Source organism: Heloderma suspectum, chromosome 4 (assembly GCF_057233095.1).
Source record: "Heloderma suspectum isolate Gila_16-S chromosome 4, 16-S_ref, whole genome shotgun sequence".
Lineage (NCBI taxonomy): Eukaryota > Metazoa > Chordata > Lepidosauria > Squamata > Helodermatidae > Heloderma > Heloderma suspectum.
In genome coordinates, this window is record NC_139461.1 from 143,863,559 (window position 1) to 143,880,843 (window position 17,285).

Genomic DNA, 17,285 nt, shown 5'->3' on the forward strand with positions numbered 1-17,285 from the left:
CCTCCAGCAACCAAACCCTGTCTCCCCTCTCAAGACCAGCCCAGGACTGTTACTCTCCCTCTCTCCCAGCAGAAAACCCCCACAGCCAATCAGGAGACAGTCTTTAAATTCCAAACATTCCAGCTCCCCCCTCCCCCCTCCTTACCAAAGCCTTAAAGAGACAAGATGTGTTACAAGTTACAACGCATCCATCATGCAGACAGTAAAGCAGACAAACAATAAAACAATATACCATTCTGTCACAAGGATTTTTGCCTAGGATCCTGCATATCCTTGGTTGTTTCAAAAGTGCCCTGTTCTATACTAATGTTCTGAGTGGGGGTTAGCTTAAAAAAAAAAAGTAAGAATTGACATACGTAGGTAATGTAAAATTGTGCGTGGAGTGGAGAGAGGTTTTTCTCCCTCATACTACTATAACCCAAGATCATCAAATGAAGTCGAAAAATGGAAGATTCAGGACAGGTGAAAGGAAGTACCTCTTCACACAGCACATAGCTAAACCATGGAATTTACAAGGTGTAGTGATGGCCACCAACTTGGAGGGATTTAAAAAGAGATTAGACAAATTCATGGATAGGGCTGTTAGTCTTTGAAGAAGCATGACAGTGATCATTCAACAGAATTTTGTCTGTGGATGTGTGTCACTTGGAATTAGCCAATCCTCGACATTCCTAGTTCTTATCTGTGCAATGACAGGCTTATTCTTGCAGCAAGGTATACTTGCCACTAAGTGCTACTGTCATTTATTTTATATATGTTTATTTATAGTACTCTGGGAGAATATTATTACATGTGGACATTAACATTTCCCAATACATTTCAGGCATCCAGTGTGCTTAAGTTGTGGGTGAGGAATGGCTGAGTAGGCAAATGTCTCCACTAACAGTGGACACCCTCACCCTTTACAGAGAAATAGGCTCCTGTGCAGCTTCCAAAATCTGTCAGGGGCAGGGGATCAGCTTGTATGCTTCTGGGGAAGGGAGGCTGAAGGGAAACAAGAATTACAAAGGAGAATGGGATCTAGGAAGCGCACCTTGTGGTGCACGTTCTCGGTTCCCAATTTCTTTGGCCTAAAGGGCCTTGCCCCTGCAGCACAACAATAGTAAGGGAAGCAAGAATTAGGAATTTGTTGCAGAAAGAAAGGAAGGAGGGGCAAAGGTATCAAGTTTGTTTCATTTCCTTCCTCCCCTACAATTCATTCCACTCTCCTCTGCCTCACATGTTACCTATGCCTACAATTTTCAGTACTTAAAGGTGGGTGACTTGCGCTTCTCAAGACAAGCAAAACGAGAATATGAAAAACAGCAAAACTCTGCAGAATTATATTAACTAATAAATACACAAAAGTGCTTCTTACAGAGTTTAGCTTTCCCTTGGCAGAGGATTTGGATTGCCTGTGTACAGAATTCTCTTGAAACAGAACATGGAGTACACATAGCTCTCAATAGAACTCTTTCGTTTGCATATCCCTGGTAAGAATAACATCACTGTTCTTCACTAGTGACTGATACTATTCTTACCAGGGATATGCAAGCTGCCTACCCACAAATCAGTGCCTCTGGTATCTTACAATCATTTCTATTAGTGGTACATAGTCCTACTCTACTCCTCTGGAAACACACACAAAGCCAAAGTAGTATGAGCTCTAGCTGCCTTCCTAGCAACTCTTGAGCAAGCTGATATACACGCCCCACTCTACTGCATTGAGAAGCAGCCACTGGCAAGAAAAATGAAGAGTACAAACAGTGTTCAAGACATCGAAAGTTAACTGTTTATAGTATTCTTTGGCACTACTATCAAATACAGTTTAATACTGGAAAAGGACAAACTGTAATGCTATAATGAAAGCATTATAAAAGATAACATTAGTAGGCATATAGAACAAGCCCTGCTGAAAAAGAATTAACATGGCTTCCACAAAGGTAACTCACGTCTCACTAACCTCTTAGAATTCATTGAGAGTGTCAATAAATATATGGATAGGGTGATCCAGTAGGCATTGCTTACTTAGACTTCCAAAAGGCCTTTGATAAAGTCCCTTACCAAAGACTCCTAGCAAACTTATGTCATGGTATAAGAGGACAGGTCCTCTTATGGTCTCTTACGTACCAGTAATTTCTTAATACAGAAAGGCAAAAGTAGGAATAAAGGGTAAATTCTTCCAATGGAGGGATGTAAACAGTGGAGTCCCACAGGAATCTGTATTGGGACCAATGCTTTTCAAATAGTTCATAAATAATCTGAATTAGGAGTGAGCAGTGAGGTGCTGTTTGGGAGAGCAGGCACGAAAATGGCAAATGCTCTTCAATGTAAGCAAGTGTAAAGTGATGCATATTGGGGCAAAAAATCCTGCATCACATACACATTGATGGGAACTGAGCTAGCAGTGATCGACCAAGAAAGGGATCTTGGGGTTGTGGCAGACAGCTCAATGAAATGTCGACCCAGTATGTGTCTGCTGAGAAAAAGGCAAATTCCATCTTAGGTATAATTAGGAAAGGAACTGAAAATAAAACTGCCAATATCATACTGCCCTTATACAAATCTATGGAGCGACCACACTTAGAATTCTGTGTACAGCTCTGGTCACTGCACCTAAAAAAGATATTGCAGTTGGGAAAAGTGTAGAAAAGGCAACTAAAATGATCCAGGGGCTGGGGCATCTCCCCAATGAGGAAAGGTTACAACATCTGTGACTGATTAGCTTAGAAGAGAAGCAAGTAAAGGGAGACATGATAGAGGAGTACAAAATTATTCATGGTGTAGAGAAAGTAGGTAGGGAGACATTTTTCTCCCTCTCTCATAATACTAGAACCTGGGGTTATCCCATGAAGCTCTGGGGGGCTGACTTAAAGCTTTAAGCATGTACAAGCGATGTTTTTTCCATGTCCAAATATAAAGCAGATGAATCTGAGCCCCCCACCCCAACTACATGGAGAAACAAAGGCAAGAGAAGCCTATCAGCATTAGGCACTGCAGGCAATTAACATTTATAGAATGACAACCATATTTACATTTCCTTGCTGATTTTATTTTTTCCATATTTACTTTAAGGCTCCAATTCTCGATGCATGTGTGACATTGACAGCAGTGAGCCCCAGGCCCAATCAAAACAAGCAAAATTTTCTCCATACTGCATTTTTACAAATAATTTAATACAGCTAAGGAATTATTTATGGTTTAAACATTAAACCATAAGCGACAAATATTGCAGTTGCAAGTCTGTTTTTCCTTCGGGGCATTAGAAGATTTAGGCATGTCGCATAATGATGGAAGTCGTCCTTCACATCTGCACACACTTTCCTCATTGCGCCATTGCTTCCTCAAGGCTTCCAGTTACATTCAAAATAAATGCTGCAGTGTACTTTGAAAGTGTTTCCAGGTGTCTACAGGTGTTAGTTTGAGTACATTGTATAAATAACTACAGGATAAGCTCATTCAATGTCTTCTGGTCTGACAGGATGTGGCAATGGTATAATTGATTTCTTTTCTGTATCTCTGGACAGGGCTTTCCTCATATCTGTAAAAAATACATACTTTGAACATAATATACTATAAAGGTTCCTATGAAGGTTGCAATACAAATATCAGTAAAATATTTTGTAGTGAGACAGCTGCAAAAAAGAAATCAACTATCAATAAACTGAAACAGCATGCATTCTGAAGTGCTTGCCTTTTTTATATCTGACTGATGCATTTCATGGGAAATGGCATTTGCATCCAGTCAAATGCAAGAAAGCCACATTTCACATCTTAGAGATGTTGCACAATGGCACCCAAGTAAATGGGGGATATTGAGGTTAGTGCAATGGGTAGACAGAAGCAGCTGGCCCTGTACTTGATGTTCTGATTGTACCAAAAACCAAAGGATCACACAAGCAGCTTGGGTGAAACAGGCACTTACTGCAGTGATGGACTATAGGTTTTCCTCCAGCTCCTCCCACTGTGCTAATCTCTTAATATGGATTTCTTCTGTAGCTTCCCCTTTCTAATACATGAGGACTAGCACAAAACCTGTATATCAGCAAAGCCTCTGCCTTACAACTGCAAAACAGTGGAACCTATGAATTTCCACTCTGGTTAGCCCACATGTCCATACCAAACCTAGGGCACACATTAATAGAATGATTAAACAGCACACTATGCTGAACTTTAATAATACCAACAGGTTTTTTTGCTACATCTGCCAAACATGACAAACTGTTCACTCCTATTCACTACATTCCCCTTGGTACCTGAAATAAATAATATCCATTATTGTCTCTACTCGTGCATTCTTGAGAGTTCCCCATGTCAGTAGCATCCTCTACTCCTGCTTGAAAAAACAGTATTAGGAACAAGTGAAAGATGTGTGCTAATGTCATCTCTTCCCCCAGAGTAACATTAAGCTTGCTGTAGGCTTCACCACTCCCAGCTGCCATGTTCCTTAAATAAGAGACACTCTTCAGCTTTGTCTATTGTGTCTCAGTATTTCAATTATTCAGTATTAGCAATTGGAAACTCAGGGAATGGGAATTTTAAGTGCCCATTCATTTCAATGGGAGAACTTGTGCCCTTATATTGGCTGATCAGTCAAAATGTTAACAAGTTTCACACACATTTACAGAAAAGCATGAAGAGTTTCAAGCATATGAGAAGTGCGTATGTGTTCATTCCATCACCAAGTTGGTCCAAAATATTCTCTAAATACAAATACTTACCATAAGCATCTTCATCAGGCTCTCCATTGCTGGCCGAGTAGTATTCTAACACCGTTCTGTACACACTGTAGCCTAGTTGTTTGTACATGTTGACTGCAACCTGGTTTGACACTCTTACAAAGAGATCCACAAAAAATCCACCCTTTCTTCAGTAAGAAAGAAAATGGCATGATGAGACAGAATAACTAATACAAGATTTACCTTACATAGCACAATTATAAGCATAAAACAGGTAAACATTGGTCCAATTCAGACATCACAACCAACAAAGTTTAAGGAAGTTTTTAGTATGTTGTCTGAATTGACAAATCATTGTTTGTAGTCAACTGGCAAATCAGAATCAGGAACTATGGCTTGATGCAGTATCTCTAACTCTGTAGTATCTCTAACCTATGTTAACTATGATTTGGTATGATGTCTGAACTGAGAAATCATAGTTATGGCCACTGCACCACCTGTGCACTTAGATACTAAAATGCTGAGCAGAGGGAGGGAAGGTTCTTCTAGTATGGTTTGCCACTTTACAAGCTATGTAAAGAGAGAGATGACAAATTCCAAAGGGGGTAGCCAGTTTGTTTCTGTTGCTAAGCGTCTTGTGTCACCTTAAACACTAACAAATACGTTGTGGCATAAGCTTGTTTGAAATAAGCTTGTATATGCCCAATCAGGCTTTCAGCGGGGCTATGGAACTGATCACTTTGGCCACCTTGGTTGATGACCTATGCTGGGAAGTGGATGGGGGGATTGAAACAAGCCAGCTTCATAAACCAAGGTTTGAAATTGGCTTGTTTTAGGAAACCATGGTTTACTAGCTCAAAACCATGATTCACTCATTAGTCTACTCCCTTTTGGTTCTTCTGTGAATTTATTTGTATTCTTATTATGTAAGTCATCCTGTTTGTATTAACATTTGTTGGACTGTGACTGTAATAAATTAATCTAATTATTCTCTCTGTCTGGAAGCTTGAACTATGGTTTGGGTTCTAAATTATGGTTAGTATGGTTGATGTAATGGTCTTGTTTTGATGCAAGGAGGCATGGTTTATTGTTACATGAACTAGCCAAGCTTGCACACTCCTCCCTTCCCCTATTCTCCTCTCACATGGCTATAAGGGAATCAGAAGCTTTCATTTCCATTTTTTAGTCATCACAGTTAAGAGTGAGGTCTAAAATTGGACAAACTTCAGTTAGTCTTATCTATGGTTTACTAAAACAAGCCAATTTTAAACTTTGGTTATGAAGCTGGCTTGTTTCAATCCCCCGCATCCACTTCCCAGCAAAGTTGGCAAACCGCACTAAAAGAACCTTCCCTCCCTAAAATAAAGGTAGGTAATTTGACCAGTCAACAGTACTTGGTCAATTAACTAATCAAATAATGGTAAAATATTCACAGCATTCATTTAGTACAGGGGTGGGCAATGTGGCCCTCCAATGTTTTGGCCTACATGATCTCTCGCTCTTGACTATGCTGGCTAGGGCTGCTGGGAGCTATAGGCCAAAACAAGCAGAGAGCCACAAGTTGCCCACTGCTTGGTTTAGTAGAACTGTTATGAAGTGGGAGACTTGCTAATTACAAAACCCAAGTTAGTTAACGCTTGTAACTTTGTTGTTTCACATTCTAAATGACTGCAATACATTTATGAATTGTGTAAGTCAACAATATTATGCAAATATTTATGTATGTCAATGATATTCAAACAATCAAGTGGTCATTTTTTGCTTTTATTTTGAATCCAAGGAATAGCTCGACGATGTGCAAATTGTGTTTAAAATGAAATTTAAACAAGACACGTAACAACTTTAAAAGACAATAGTTAGTTTTAAAATGTGGCAGTTGTTACTGCAAGTCAGGGGATGCCTGCTCCAAAATGAAGATAGGAGGTTCAAGGTCAGAATACTCCAGTGTTGGGAAGGAAGAAGCCTTCACACCTGCCTTTACATTCAGTTGGGGTCACCTGGGCAAAGACATTCTTGGTCCGTTAATTAATTTGACCTTAGTTAACCAGTCAGTTTTCCAGCCACCCCAGCCAAACCAAAAATGAAAAAGACTTTCCTTATGAAGCTTTCCTAACTTTATAAAACATTCCTTGAGTTTCTTTCTTACAGACCCTCAAGCATGTTTCCATAGAATTAAGGCAAGGCCTTCACCTGCTCTCACTGAAGAGTCAATAGAAATTTCAAAAATGAAAACATAATTGAGAAGAGCTTACAACATAGTGTTTACAGCAGAGTGATAAAGGCTCCTAGGCTTAATAAACATGTCTCACCTTTCTGATATTTCCTCAAGCAGGTCCATCAGTTTAGCAGCCAAACCCAGCCGTCGGAATTCAGGTGCAACAGAGAGTGCAGTAACATGGCCATGCCACTCCTCTCTGGCTACTGAACCTTCAGCTTTCCCCATGACTGCAAGGAAAAACAACATGAAACGAATTAGCACATTTGGACTGGACTATGACCACCGCATAGAAACGTTACCCACTTACATATCAAGACAGGGCTATGACCATTTTGGGTGCGTGTTTAGAAGCTTGCTATTGAGGCCTTTATGGTTCAACATAAATCCAGAAAAATGCATTACTACACATGTCAGCAAATTAAACAGGCCTCATTCTAGAAGCTGAAGGGCAGGGCTATATAGATTCTGAGATTCCTCGCAGACTGAATTCAGCACTGGTCACAACGTTCAGAATCCTGAGAGTCTTAGCTTTCATTTAAAAAAAAAAACCCAAACCAAATTGTTTCTAATTCTTATGGCTGCTAAAATTGGCTTCATAGAGTGCAGGCAGTACCCGATGAAATCTGAGAAGTCAGAGGGAGGGCAGAGTAGGGTCTCCTGGGGTGGGGAGCAGGGCTTTGGGTTCAGTACCCTGGCAGACTCTCCTTGCCACGACTGCTAGATTACACCAATTTAGCAACTATTACTACTCTGTGACCATAAACAAAATCAAAGACAGTAAAGTCCATGCTCTATAAGTCCAAGGGGAAATATATTAATAGGAGCAGAACTATAAAAGAACAACAAAAGCTATGATCCTAAGCATGTTCTGCTGAAATCAATGGGGTTTGCTTCCAAGTAGGGCTGCAAACCAATTAATTTTAATTGATTAATATGAGTTTTGATTGATTAAAATAAATTACATTGGCATAAATTTGCATATGGGAAACACTTTCTGAAATAGGAAGATTTTTTTAGATCAAGTATGCAAATGTTATAGCATCACCTTAGAACACATTCCCCGACCTGGTGTCCTCCAGCTGTTTTGGATGATAACTTCCAGCTTTCCTGACCACTGCCCATGTTGGCTGGGGCTGACGGGAGTTGAAGTCCAAAAGATCTGGAGCACCAGGCTGGGGAAAGCTGCCTTAAAAACATTCTTCCTGAGAGGGAGGGAGATGGAGAGAGAGAGAAAAGGAAGAATGCCTTTTTCAAGATGGTGCTTGCCATATGCAGTTGCACTGACTAAAGAACGTAAGTACTTGTATTAAAAATACTATTTTAAAAAGTTTCTGCTAAATTATCTGACAGCACTTCATAGTCTGTTCAAAGCATTTAAACATTATTAAACATTAAAACCCTACTTCCAACTAATTACAGGGCGAGACAAAAAATGACCACCCAAAAACAAGGAAGACTTACTGTAGCCCATCAGTTCTCCACCAGGTGCTTCTGCAACAATAAAATACTCTGGCCAGTGAGCCAGGTACTGTAAGTAAAATGGAATTCCATACTATAGAGTATTCTATGTTAAAGAAAAATTCACCTCAAAAGTTAGGTGGGTATCAGGATCACAGTTTCATCCATCTGACATGTTATCAGCATTTCTCTGGTGAATTTGTCAAAAAATATAACTTCACCTAACTGCATTTTAGAAAGCGCAGCAGTTGAGAGAGCTGGAAAATCTCCTTGAATGCTCCAGGTAGCCTTAGACAGGGCATGATGGGTAGGATCCAAAACAACCATTCAATGAATGGAAGGGCTCTTTCCATGAATGGAAAGCAACAGGATCCAGCGGAGGCTCCCCACTGGAGGAAAGGGACAGAGAGGTGATGACACTTACCTACCTTACAAGGCTCAGAGGCTTGTCTAGCTGAAATTTTTATTTTTAAAGAGGAACAGAAGGCAAAATCGCTTCCATCCTTGTCTTGCTCTGCCCAGCAGGGCATAAGATAGACAGAGGGCTCCAAACTCAGAGCCTTCTATTGACAGAGCTATCTAAGCCAAAATATAAGAAACAAATCTGGATCTACTTTCATGAGGCTATATTAGCTTGGGATATATGGAACTCTGAATAAGGAAGTCCCTGGTTTATATTTCACCTCTACCATGAGCCCACGAGGGCCTCTCTCTATCTCAGCCTTCCTATCTACAGTATAAGGATGGTAACACTTACCTACTTTGCAGGGTTATTAAAGGATTACAGTGAGATGTTTTATGATACACTTTGAACTAGGGATGGACAAAAGTCTCTTACCTGGTCCCGCAGCTTGCTTCGCGGTGGGGGGGAGGCGCTCCATTCCTCCCCCCTGAAATTCTGGGCGGGGGGGAGGTGCCCCATCCCTCCCCGCCGAAATTCTGGCCGGGGGAGAGGCCCCCCATCCCTCCAGCCGCGAATCCTCTTCTCCTGCCGGGTCGTAAATGGCGGCGGCCATAGCCGCCGCCGTTTGCGTCCTTGCAGTCAGCCATGATAGGCTACGTAAATGTTTACATAGCTTATCACGGCTGACTTTGGAGGAAAAAAAGCGCGTATTTGCGTTCCTTATTTGGGCACGTGTAGTCTATGTAGACATTTACGTAGACTACAGCGAAATAAGGAACGCAAATGGCAGCGCCCATGGGCGCCGCCATTTGCGTACGCGCTTCCCCCCCCCCCCCCCCCAGTCAGCCGTGATAGGCTACATAAACATTTACGTAGCCCATCATGGTGTTTTTTGAAAATCTAGCCGTGATAGGCTACGTAAATCTTTACGTAGCCTATCACGTTTGTTGTTGTTGTTTTTTTACACTTGGAAATGGCGGCGGCAGCCGGTCGGAAGACCGGCCGCTGCCGCCGAACCACCGCCGCCGCCAGGGACATTCGACCAAGGTAAGTCCCATCCCGGGGGGGGGGTGTGGCGGACCATTTCTCCACCAATTTCGGGGTGCCGAATGCGTTGGCATTCGGCCTCCCGGAGATTCAAGGAGAAATTCTCTGACATCCCTACTTTGAACTAGAACTGCTATAAAATGCTAAATATTATTACTGAGGATAGGAGGTTAAAGTATGACATACTGTTGTTCTGTACCAAAATTAGATCTAATCAGGTTTCAGACCTTGCAATGCAATGTAAACAGCCTTGATTGCCCTGGTTGATAACTTGTGCTAGGAAATGGATGCGGGGAGTGTAACCTTGGTTCTTCTGAACCTCTCAGCAGCTTTCAAGTACCACCAACCATGGTATCCTTCTGGATAGTTTATCTGGGTTGGGCTTAGGAGGTACAGCATTAAACTTGTTCCAGTCCTTCCTGGGGGAGCAGTCTCAGGAGGAGGTACTGGGGGACTTCTGCTCCACCCCATGGTCATTATAACGCAAGGTTCCGCAAGGAACTGTGGGAAGCTGCAAGGTTCCATCGTATCCCCCATGCTCTTTAATATCTACATGAAATCACCAGGCAAAGTTATCTGTAGGTTTGGGCTGAAGTGTCATCAGAATGCAGATGATATTCAGCTGTACCTCTCGTTTCCATCTACACATCCCAAGGAGGATGTAGAACTTTTGAACCAGTGTCTGGAGGGTGTTTTGGGGTCAATGAAGGTGAACAAGCTGAGACTTAATCCAGACAAGACGGAGGGAGTGTGGATTGGGATAGAGGTTTAAAACTGGTCTAAGGTGGGGTTTCATGCCCTCTAGAAGACCAAGTGCATAGTCTGGGAGTCCTCCTGCATTCTGTGCTAACTGGGGAAGCCCAGCTAGTTGCAGTATCCAGGAGTGCATTTTACCAGCTTCGGCTGGTACGCCAGCTTCGGCCCTATCTGGAGAGGACGGACCTTGCCTTAGTTATTCATGCTCTAGTGACATCCAGGCTGGACTACTGTAATGTAGAGCCAGTGCGGTGTAGTGGCTAGAGTGCTGGACTGGGAGTCGGGAGATCTGGGTTCTAGTCACCACTTGGCCATGGAAACTCACTGGGTGACTTTGGGCCAGCCACATACTCTCAGCCCAACCTACCTCACAGGGTTCTTGTCGGGAGGATAAAATGGAGGAAGATTATGTATGCCGCCTTGAGTTTCTTGGAGGAAAAAAGGCGGGATATAAATGTAATAAATAAAGCGTGTCTGGAAACTTCAGCAGGTGCAGAATGTGGCTGCCTGAGTATTACTGGGGATGAGGGAATCAGATTATATAAGGCCTATACTGCATCAGCTGCACTGGTTACTGGTGTGTTTCTGAGCCCAATTTTAAGTGCTGGTTTTGACATTTAGGAAGCAATCCTAAGGCCACTAGACTCTGTCTAGAGGGCCATAGGATTGCTCAATTTCTGGAAACTGCACTCCCCATCCCTTCCCCCTTATAGCCAGCGTGGTTCTCTATGCGCCAGCTACATTGCCACACTTGGAAACAGAGCATGGAGATGGGGAAAGGGGGGTAGTCCCGGGGGCAGGGAGAAGACTGTAGAAGCTGCATTACGCAGCTTCCTATCAGGTCTCCAGGCCCCTTCTCTACCACTCCCTGAAGCCACACCTAGATGGGTGAAATCGCCCATCAAGGCAGAAATGCAGGTCGGCCACAGCACAGAGGAGAGGATCCCCTCTGTACTCCAGCCGCCCTGCATACGATAGTCGGCAGCCTCCAATTTCAGAGGCTGGTGACTCTCTGGAAAAAATTGCACCCTTAAAGCCTTAAATGGTTTGGGACCAAATTACTTGAAGGACCACCTTCACCCATCTCAGCCTGCCCATACTTTAGGATCATCAAGAGAGGCCCTTCTCACTTGCCCACCTTTGAGGGCGATTAGGTGTGCAAGTACATAAGAGAGGGCCTTTCCCACAGTGGTCCCACACCTCTGGAATAAGTTGCCATCCTGAGGTCTGCCAGGCCCCATCAATGCAGGCTTTTAGGAAGGCCCTGATGACCTACTTTTAACAGACTGGGTTGTTGCTGCAATTGTGTTGTAGGTGCTGCCTTGTGCTGCTGTTTGTTGTTTCTTGGCATGTTTGCTGTTTTGTTACCGCATCAGTTTATTATTTTAATTTTATTCTATGCTGCCTTGGGAGGGCTCCTGCCTTCAAGGTGGCTTAGAAATATTGTATACATGTATGTATAAACAAATAAATATCCCCATATTAGGTTCCCTCAAGACTATTTTTTCTATGACATTGATATGAAGTGCCCATAAAAGAATAATGCATGAGCCCCCACCCCCAATGCATTTGTGCGAATACCTGCATTATATAGGTACACTTGCAGGTACTGGGATTGGCTGCAGCTCCCTGACAAACAACTTTCACTAGCAAGCATAGTTTCTTTGCAGTATAATGTAAGCAGAGGCCCTCAGTTATTGCTCTTAGCATTCTCCAGGCTTGAGGCTTAAAAGGATACAGTCTCTGTGAGAGGATCCAAGTTGCTGTGGGAAACAAGAAGTACTGGTTAAACACTGAGGGAAGGACAAGGGAGGAATTTGAAGCCATGATCACTCTGTTATGATTGGGAAGAGATAATCCTTTCAACCTCTCTACCCTACACAACAGCCCCTAAACCCGAACACCCCAATTTGGCCAGCCTGACAATAGAGGGAGACAAGCTCCAACACCCCATTTATTCCAAGAGATCCTGGATTGTTGGAGGGAGGGAGAGAGAGATGTTTCCTTGAGGCAGAGCTTTTCAGGATCAGGCTGAAATAGGGTTGCCAACTTTTCAATTGACTGCTGCAGCTGTGCCTGTAACAGCAACTTGGTGTGCAGACATTAGCAGGTAATAAAACTTTATCTCCACCCGCAACAAGTTTCATCTCTTCCTTTCTGTTCATCAAGCTGATGTTAAAGGCAGAAGAGCATGATAGGCTTTTTCTTCTGGTCACTTAGCTACCCCAGGAAGAACTCAAATCCCAACAGTGCAGGGCACATGGCTGAAACTGGGAAGAATATTGGCTAACAGCAGGCAGCAGGTTGTCCCCTTTTTCCTGCTTATGGACCTTTCATAGATAAACATGGTCTAAGTTTATCATATGAACTTGAGCACACTCCAGGAGAGAGCGCAGGACAGGAAGACCTGGCATGCTATGGTCCATGGGGTCACGAAGAGTCGGACACGACTTAACGACTGAACAACAACAACAAAGTTTATCACAGAGTCACAAAAAAATGAGGCTGCTGTTAAAAACACAGCAGTGGGGCCAGGTGGTGCTGTTTTTCCTATTCTTCTTATCAAGTGGCGCGTGCACCCCCACGCGCTGGCACAAATCTATCAACAGGTGAAGTGGCAATCTGTGCCCTAAGTCTACACAGTGCCTTAATGGCTAGGTATATATATGTGTAGCTGACAAGATGATTTCCCTCCTCTCACACACCTCAGATTTAATTTCAGGAAATCTGGGGGAAGAGAGGGTTGAAACCCGAGTAGAAACTTCAACAACTCACACCAACAGTTTGTTTCGGTTTTTGTATAAAGGACCCTCGAAATCTCCTCAGAATCAATATTCCTATTGACAGGAGTCGCATACGTTGTGAAGAAATGAAATGGGGACAGCAATTACAGGGGCTAGAAAGAGGGGCCGACCCTGGTAAGCGGCGACTGTGGGAACATAGGAATCTGCATAGGGGAGACGAAACAAGTAAGCCGCCCTAGCGGAGAAAGACGCTCCTGGCGAGCGAGAGCAGCTCCGGCGCCTGGGCCGCTCCAGAGCCTAGCCAACGGCGCCCTCCTCCTCCTCCTCCTCCCCCCCCCCCAGGGGGCCTAGCGCGGCCTTCTCACATATTGTTGAAGCGGAAGAGATCGTTACAGGTGAAAGCCCGCAGCGAAGTCATGGCTTTTCCACGGGGGTAAGCGCCTCACAGACGCCGACCCGGAAGTACTCCTCTCCGGTCTCGCTACATGTTCATCAAGTCACTTCCTCTCAAACGGTTGCTGGGCAACCGCCGAGGACGAGCGAGAGGAAAGGCCTAAACAGCCTGTTGTAAAGCCGCGCCCTCTTGCGTCAGAGCGCTCTAGAGATAGGAACTCTGATCATAGGGATAATAAGTGCGGAGTAAAACCTGCGCCCCTCCCTTCTCCCTGTTTAGTTAGGGAATCTTCATTTAAAACTGTTGGAGGAGTGAACGCATCAGACGCCTCCTTTCAGCTGCGCCTTGACGATGGGTTACGTTGAGAGGGCGATGTGGGGAGCAAAGTTTAATTAGATTTAGATTTTCTGCAATTCGACGTATGTTTTATACGGGCCTTATGCTTATGTGCTCTGTATTCTCGAAATGACTATATGTTGTTTTCCATTCATTTAGGGCGCAGTCCTGGACTGGAGGTCCACGAGCTGAGGGGCTATAGCAGAGGAAAGGCGATTGCAGGCTTGCAGGATCTGCTTTGCTTTTTATCAGAACCCCGAGATCCACCAACTGAAGCCTGGAGCAAAAGATATACATTCAGAGCGCAATCCTATGCATGTTCAGACTGAAGTAAGCCCCACAACTCGTAGCAACTTGCTGGGAGTTGTAGGTCTTGCGTCTACACATGCATAGGATCGTGCCCTCAAAATTTAAAACAAGAAAGAGTCTTGTTGTAGCACCTTCAAGACTAACACATTTATTCCGGCATAAGCTTTTGTAGACTACAGTCCATCAGATACATGGAGTTTTATGGAGAGTTTCAGTTTTTTTTAAAAAAAAATTCAGTGTGGGGGTGGGGAGAATTGTAAAGAGTGAGGTCAGAAGGAAATTCAGTGCAGAAAGTGACAGTCACATAATGCACACTGGCCGTATCCGTTATTCTTTACATTTATATCCCACTTTTTTTCCTCCTTAAGGAACCCAAGGTGGCACACATAATCCTCCCTACCTTGTGAGGTAGGGCCGAGGTGGCTTAGTGGTTAAGACGCTGAACTGCAGACTGGAAGGTCGGCAGGACAGCAGTTCGAGACCCAATTGCTGCGTGACGGAGTGAGCTCCCATCTTCAGTCCCAGCTTCTGCCAACCTAGCAGTTCGAAAGCAAGAAATTGCAAGTAGAAAAATAGGTACCGCCTCGACGGGAAAGGTAACAGCGTTCCGTGCACCTCGGTGTTCAGTCATGCCAGCCACATGACCACGGAAGCATCTTCGGACAGCGCTGGCTCTTCGGCTTAGAAACGGGGATGAGCACCGCACCCTACAGTCGGACACGACTGGTTGGGGACACCTTTACCTTGTGAGGTAGGTTGGGCTGAGTCTGTGACTGGCCCAAAGTCACTCAGTGAGCTTCCATGCCCAAGTGAGGACTAGAATCCTGATCTCCCAAATCCCAGTCCAGCACTGTAGCCACTACACCACACTGGTTCTCAGTATTCATACTGCAGTTGTTGCTAACAGAAACGTCTTGGCACTAGGTAAGCCAATGTAGCATGATATAAATCCTTTATCCTGATTCAAGCCTCTGGCAATAAAATTAAACATGTTGATGAATTCTAACTCAGGAGTCTCGCCCTAATCTCACTTTGTAGTTAGAACTGAGTTAATCAAGAGACCCCAAAAGTTTATGCCAGAATAAATGTGTTAATCTTTAAGGGGCCACAAGATACTTTTTATTTTTGCTGCAATAGACCAACACAGCTACCCCCTGGAATTTAGAGTTAAAACATTCTAAGCCCAGTAATTTGTTTTGAGTACCAGAAGTGAATGGAGCTCACAATCCTTCCACACAAAAATAACTTCCAGGTTGCCCCGAGCTCTCAGGGCTTCAGTTGGGAACCCAGCATCACTTGCCCTGTACCCTCCCCCATCAGGTGGACGAGCTGCCGGCAAAGCCACCCCTAACAAGGTGCTGGGTGGAGGAACCCTCCCAGCTGAGGCTCAGGTGGAGAAGCATTCTTCTACCAGGTGTCTTAGTAATGGCAGCTTTGTGCCTTCCCCCACTGGGGAGGATGCAAGGTGGGCAAAGCACTTAGTACCCTGGTCTGTATGTAATGAGAAGCCACCGTGGGTGAGTTTCCCAGTGGGGCATCTCATCACTGCAGCGGTCACCACCATTTTGAATACTCAAGCCATAGAGGGAGGTGGAGGGCACCATGGCTTGCCGTTACATGCGAACTCAGTGATGGTGGGCTAAAACAGCCCATGGGTTCTGGGTAGTCAACCACCCCAACAACCTACCGTCGCCGGGTTCACACATAACAGCAAGCTATGGTGTGCCCCCACCACACCTTGAATATTCAAAATGGTGGCTGCCGCCGCAACAAAAAAACCCACAGAAAAATTCACCATGGCGGCTTGTGGTTATGTGCAGTCTGTTGCAGCAAGAGTCAGTCTGTTGCAGCAAAAAGAAAAAAGAGCCTATGTGGCACCTTAGACAAACATATTTATTACGACATACTCTTTTGTGGACTGTGATAGACCATGAATGCTTACGCCATAATAAATGTATCAATTTCAACAGATACCTGAAGTGTTATCCTAAGTTGATAGGGTGTGTGTGTATGTATTTCTATAAATACAAACACTGGTACAAGGGTGGGGGGTGGAATTATGTGGTGACAACAAAAGGAAATAATATGCAAAAAACCCATAGTCTTTGATAATTACATTTAAGTTTAAATTATGTAAAATAATTACAGTGCATCTTTAAGGTGCCTTAAGACTTTTTTTTTCCTGTAACAAAGACACAGAAATAGTTCCATTTTGTGTCACTGTCATAGAATCATAAAATAGTAGGGTTGGAAGGGGCCTACAAGGCCATCGAGTCCAACCCCCTTCTCAATGCAGGAATCCAGGTCAGAGCATCCCTGACAGATGGCTGTCCAGCTTCGTTTTGAATGCCTCCAGAGTGGGAGAGCCCACCACCTCCCTAGGTCATTGGTTCCATAGTCGTATTGCTCTAACAGTCAGGAAGTTTTTCCTGATGTTCAGCCGGAATCTGGCTTCCTGTAACTGGAGCCCATTATTCTGTGTCCTGCACTCTGGGATGATCGAGAAGAGATCCTGGCCTTCCTCTCTGTGACAACCTTTCAAGTACTTGAAGAGTGCTATCGTATCTCCCCTCAGTCTTCTCAAGGCTAAACATGCCCAGTTCTTTCAGTCTCTCTTCATAGGTCTTTGTTTCCAGTCCCCTGATCATCTTTGTTGCCCTCCTCTGAACCCTCTCCAGTTTGTCTGCATCCTTCTTAAAGTGTGGTGCCCAGAACTCGACACAGTACTCCAGATGAGGCCTAACCAGTGCTGAGTAGAGGGGAACTAGTACTTCCCGGGATTTGGAAGCGATGCTTCTATGAATGCTGCCCAAAAGAGCATTTGCCTTTTTTGCAGCCACATCACATTGTTGGCTCATATTCAGCTTGTGATCGACAACAATTCCAAGATCCTTCTCGCTTGTAGTGTTGAGCCACGTATCCCCCATCTTGTAACTGTGCATTTGGTTTCTTTTTCGCAGGT

At 44.0% G+C, this 17,285-nt stretch overlaps 1 protein-coding gene across 8 annotated transcripts; it reads right to left on the reverse strand.

The window, feature by feature from the left end:
* Positions 1-3,009: 3,009 nt before the first annotated feature.
* On the reverse strand, positions 3,010-13,764 carry NAA20 (N-alpha-acetyltransferase 20, NatB catalytic subunit). 8 transcript variants are annotated; one of them, XM_084850750.1, is made up of 7 exons: positions 13,650-13,764; positions 12,279-12,303; positions 8,338-8,428; positions 6,968-7,103; positions 4,701-4,846; positions 4,236-4,312; positions 3,010-3,520 (listed from the first exon to the last, which is right to left on the reverse strand). In XM_084850750.1, the coding sequence occupies exons 1-7, from the start codon at positions 13,700-13,702 to the stop codon at positions 3,515-3,517; spliced, it is 534 nt and encodes a 177-aa protein (XP_084706876.1). In that variant the 5' UTR covers positions 13,703-13,764; the 3' UTR covers positions 3,010-3,514. The 8 variants fall into 8 exon arrangements, with proteins under 8 accessions (XP_084706876.1, XP_084706874.1, XP_084706872.1 ...); XM_084850748.1 differs by lacking the exon at positions 4,236-4,312; XM_084850746.1 differs by lacking the exons at positions 12,279-12,303; positions 13,650-13,764 and adding an exon at positions 8,561-9,394 and having other exon boundaries at positions 8,338-8,367.
* Between the last annotated feature and the right edge of the window lie 3,521 nt (positions 13,765-17,285).

Coding starts and splice junctions, on each gene's coding strand:
- NAA20 (XM_084850744.1), bottom strand. CDS start 8,864: ATGCCCTGCTGGGCAGAGCAAGACAAGGATGGAAGCGATTTTGCCTTC. Junction 8,368..8,560: donor GCTGCGCTTTCTAAAATGCA/GTTAGGTGAAGT, acceptor TTATTGTTGCAG/AAGCACCTGGTGGAGAACTG. Junction 4,847..6,967: donor CTTGAGGAAATATCAGAAAG/GTGAGACATGTT, acceptor TTCTTACTGAAG/AAAGGGTGGATTTTTTGTGG.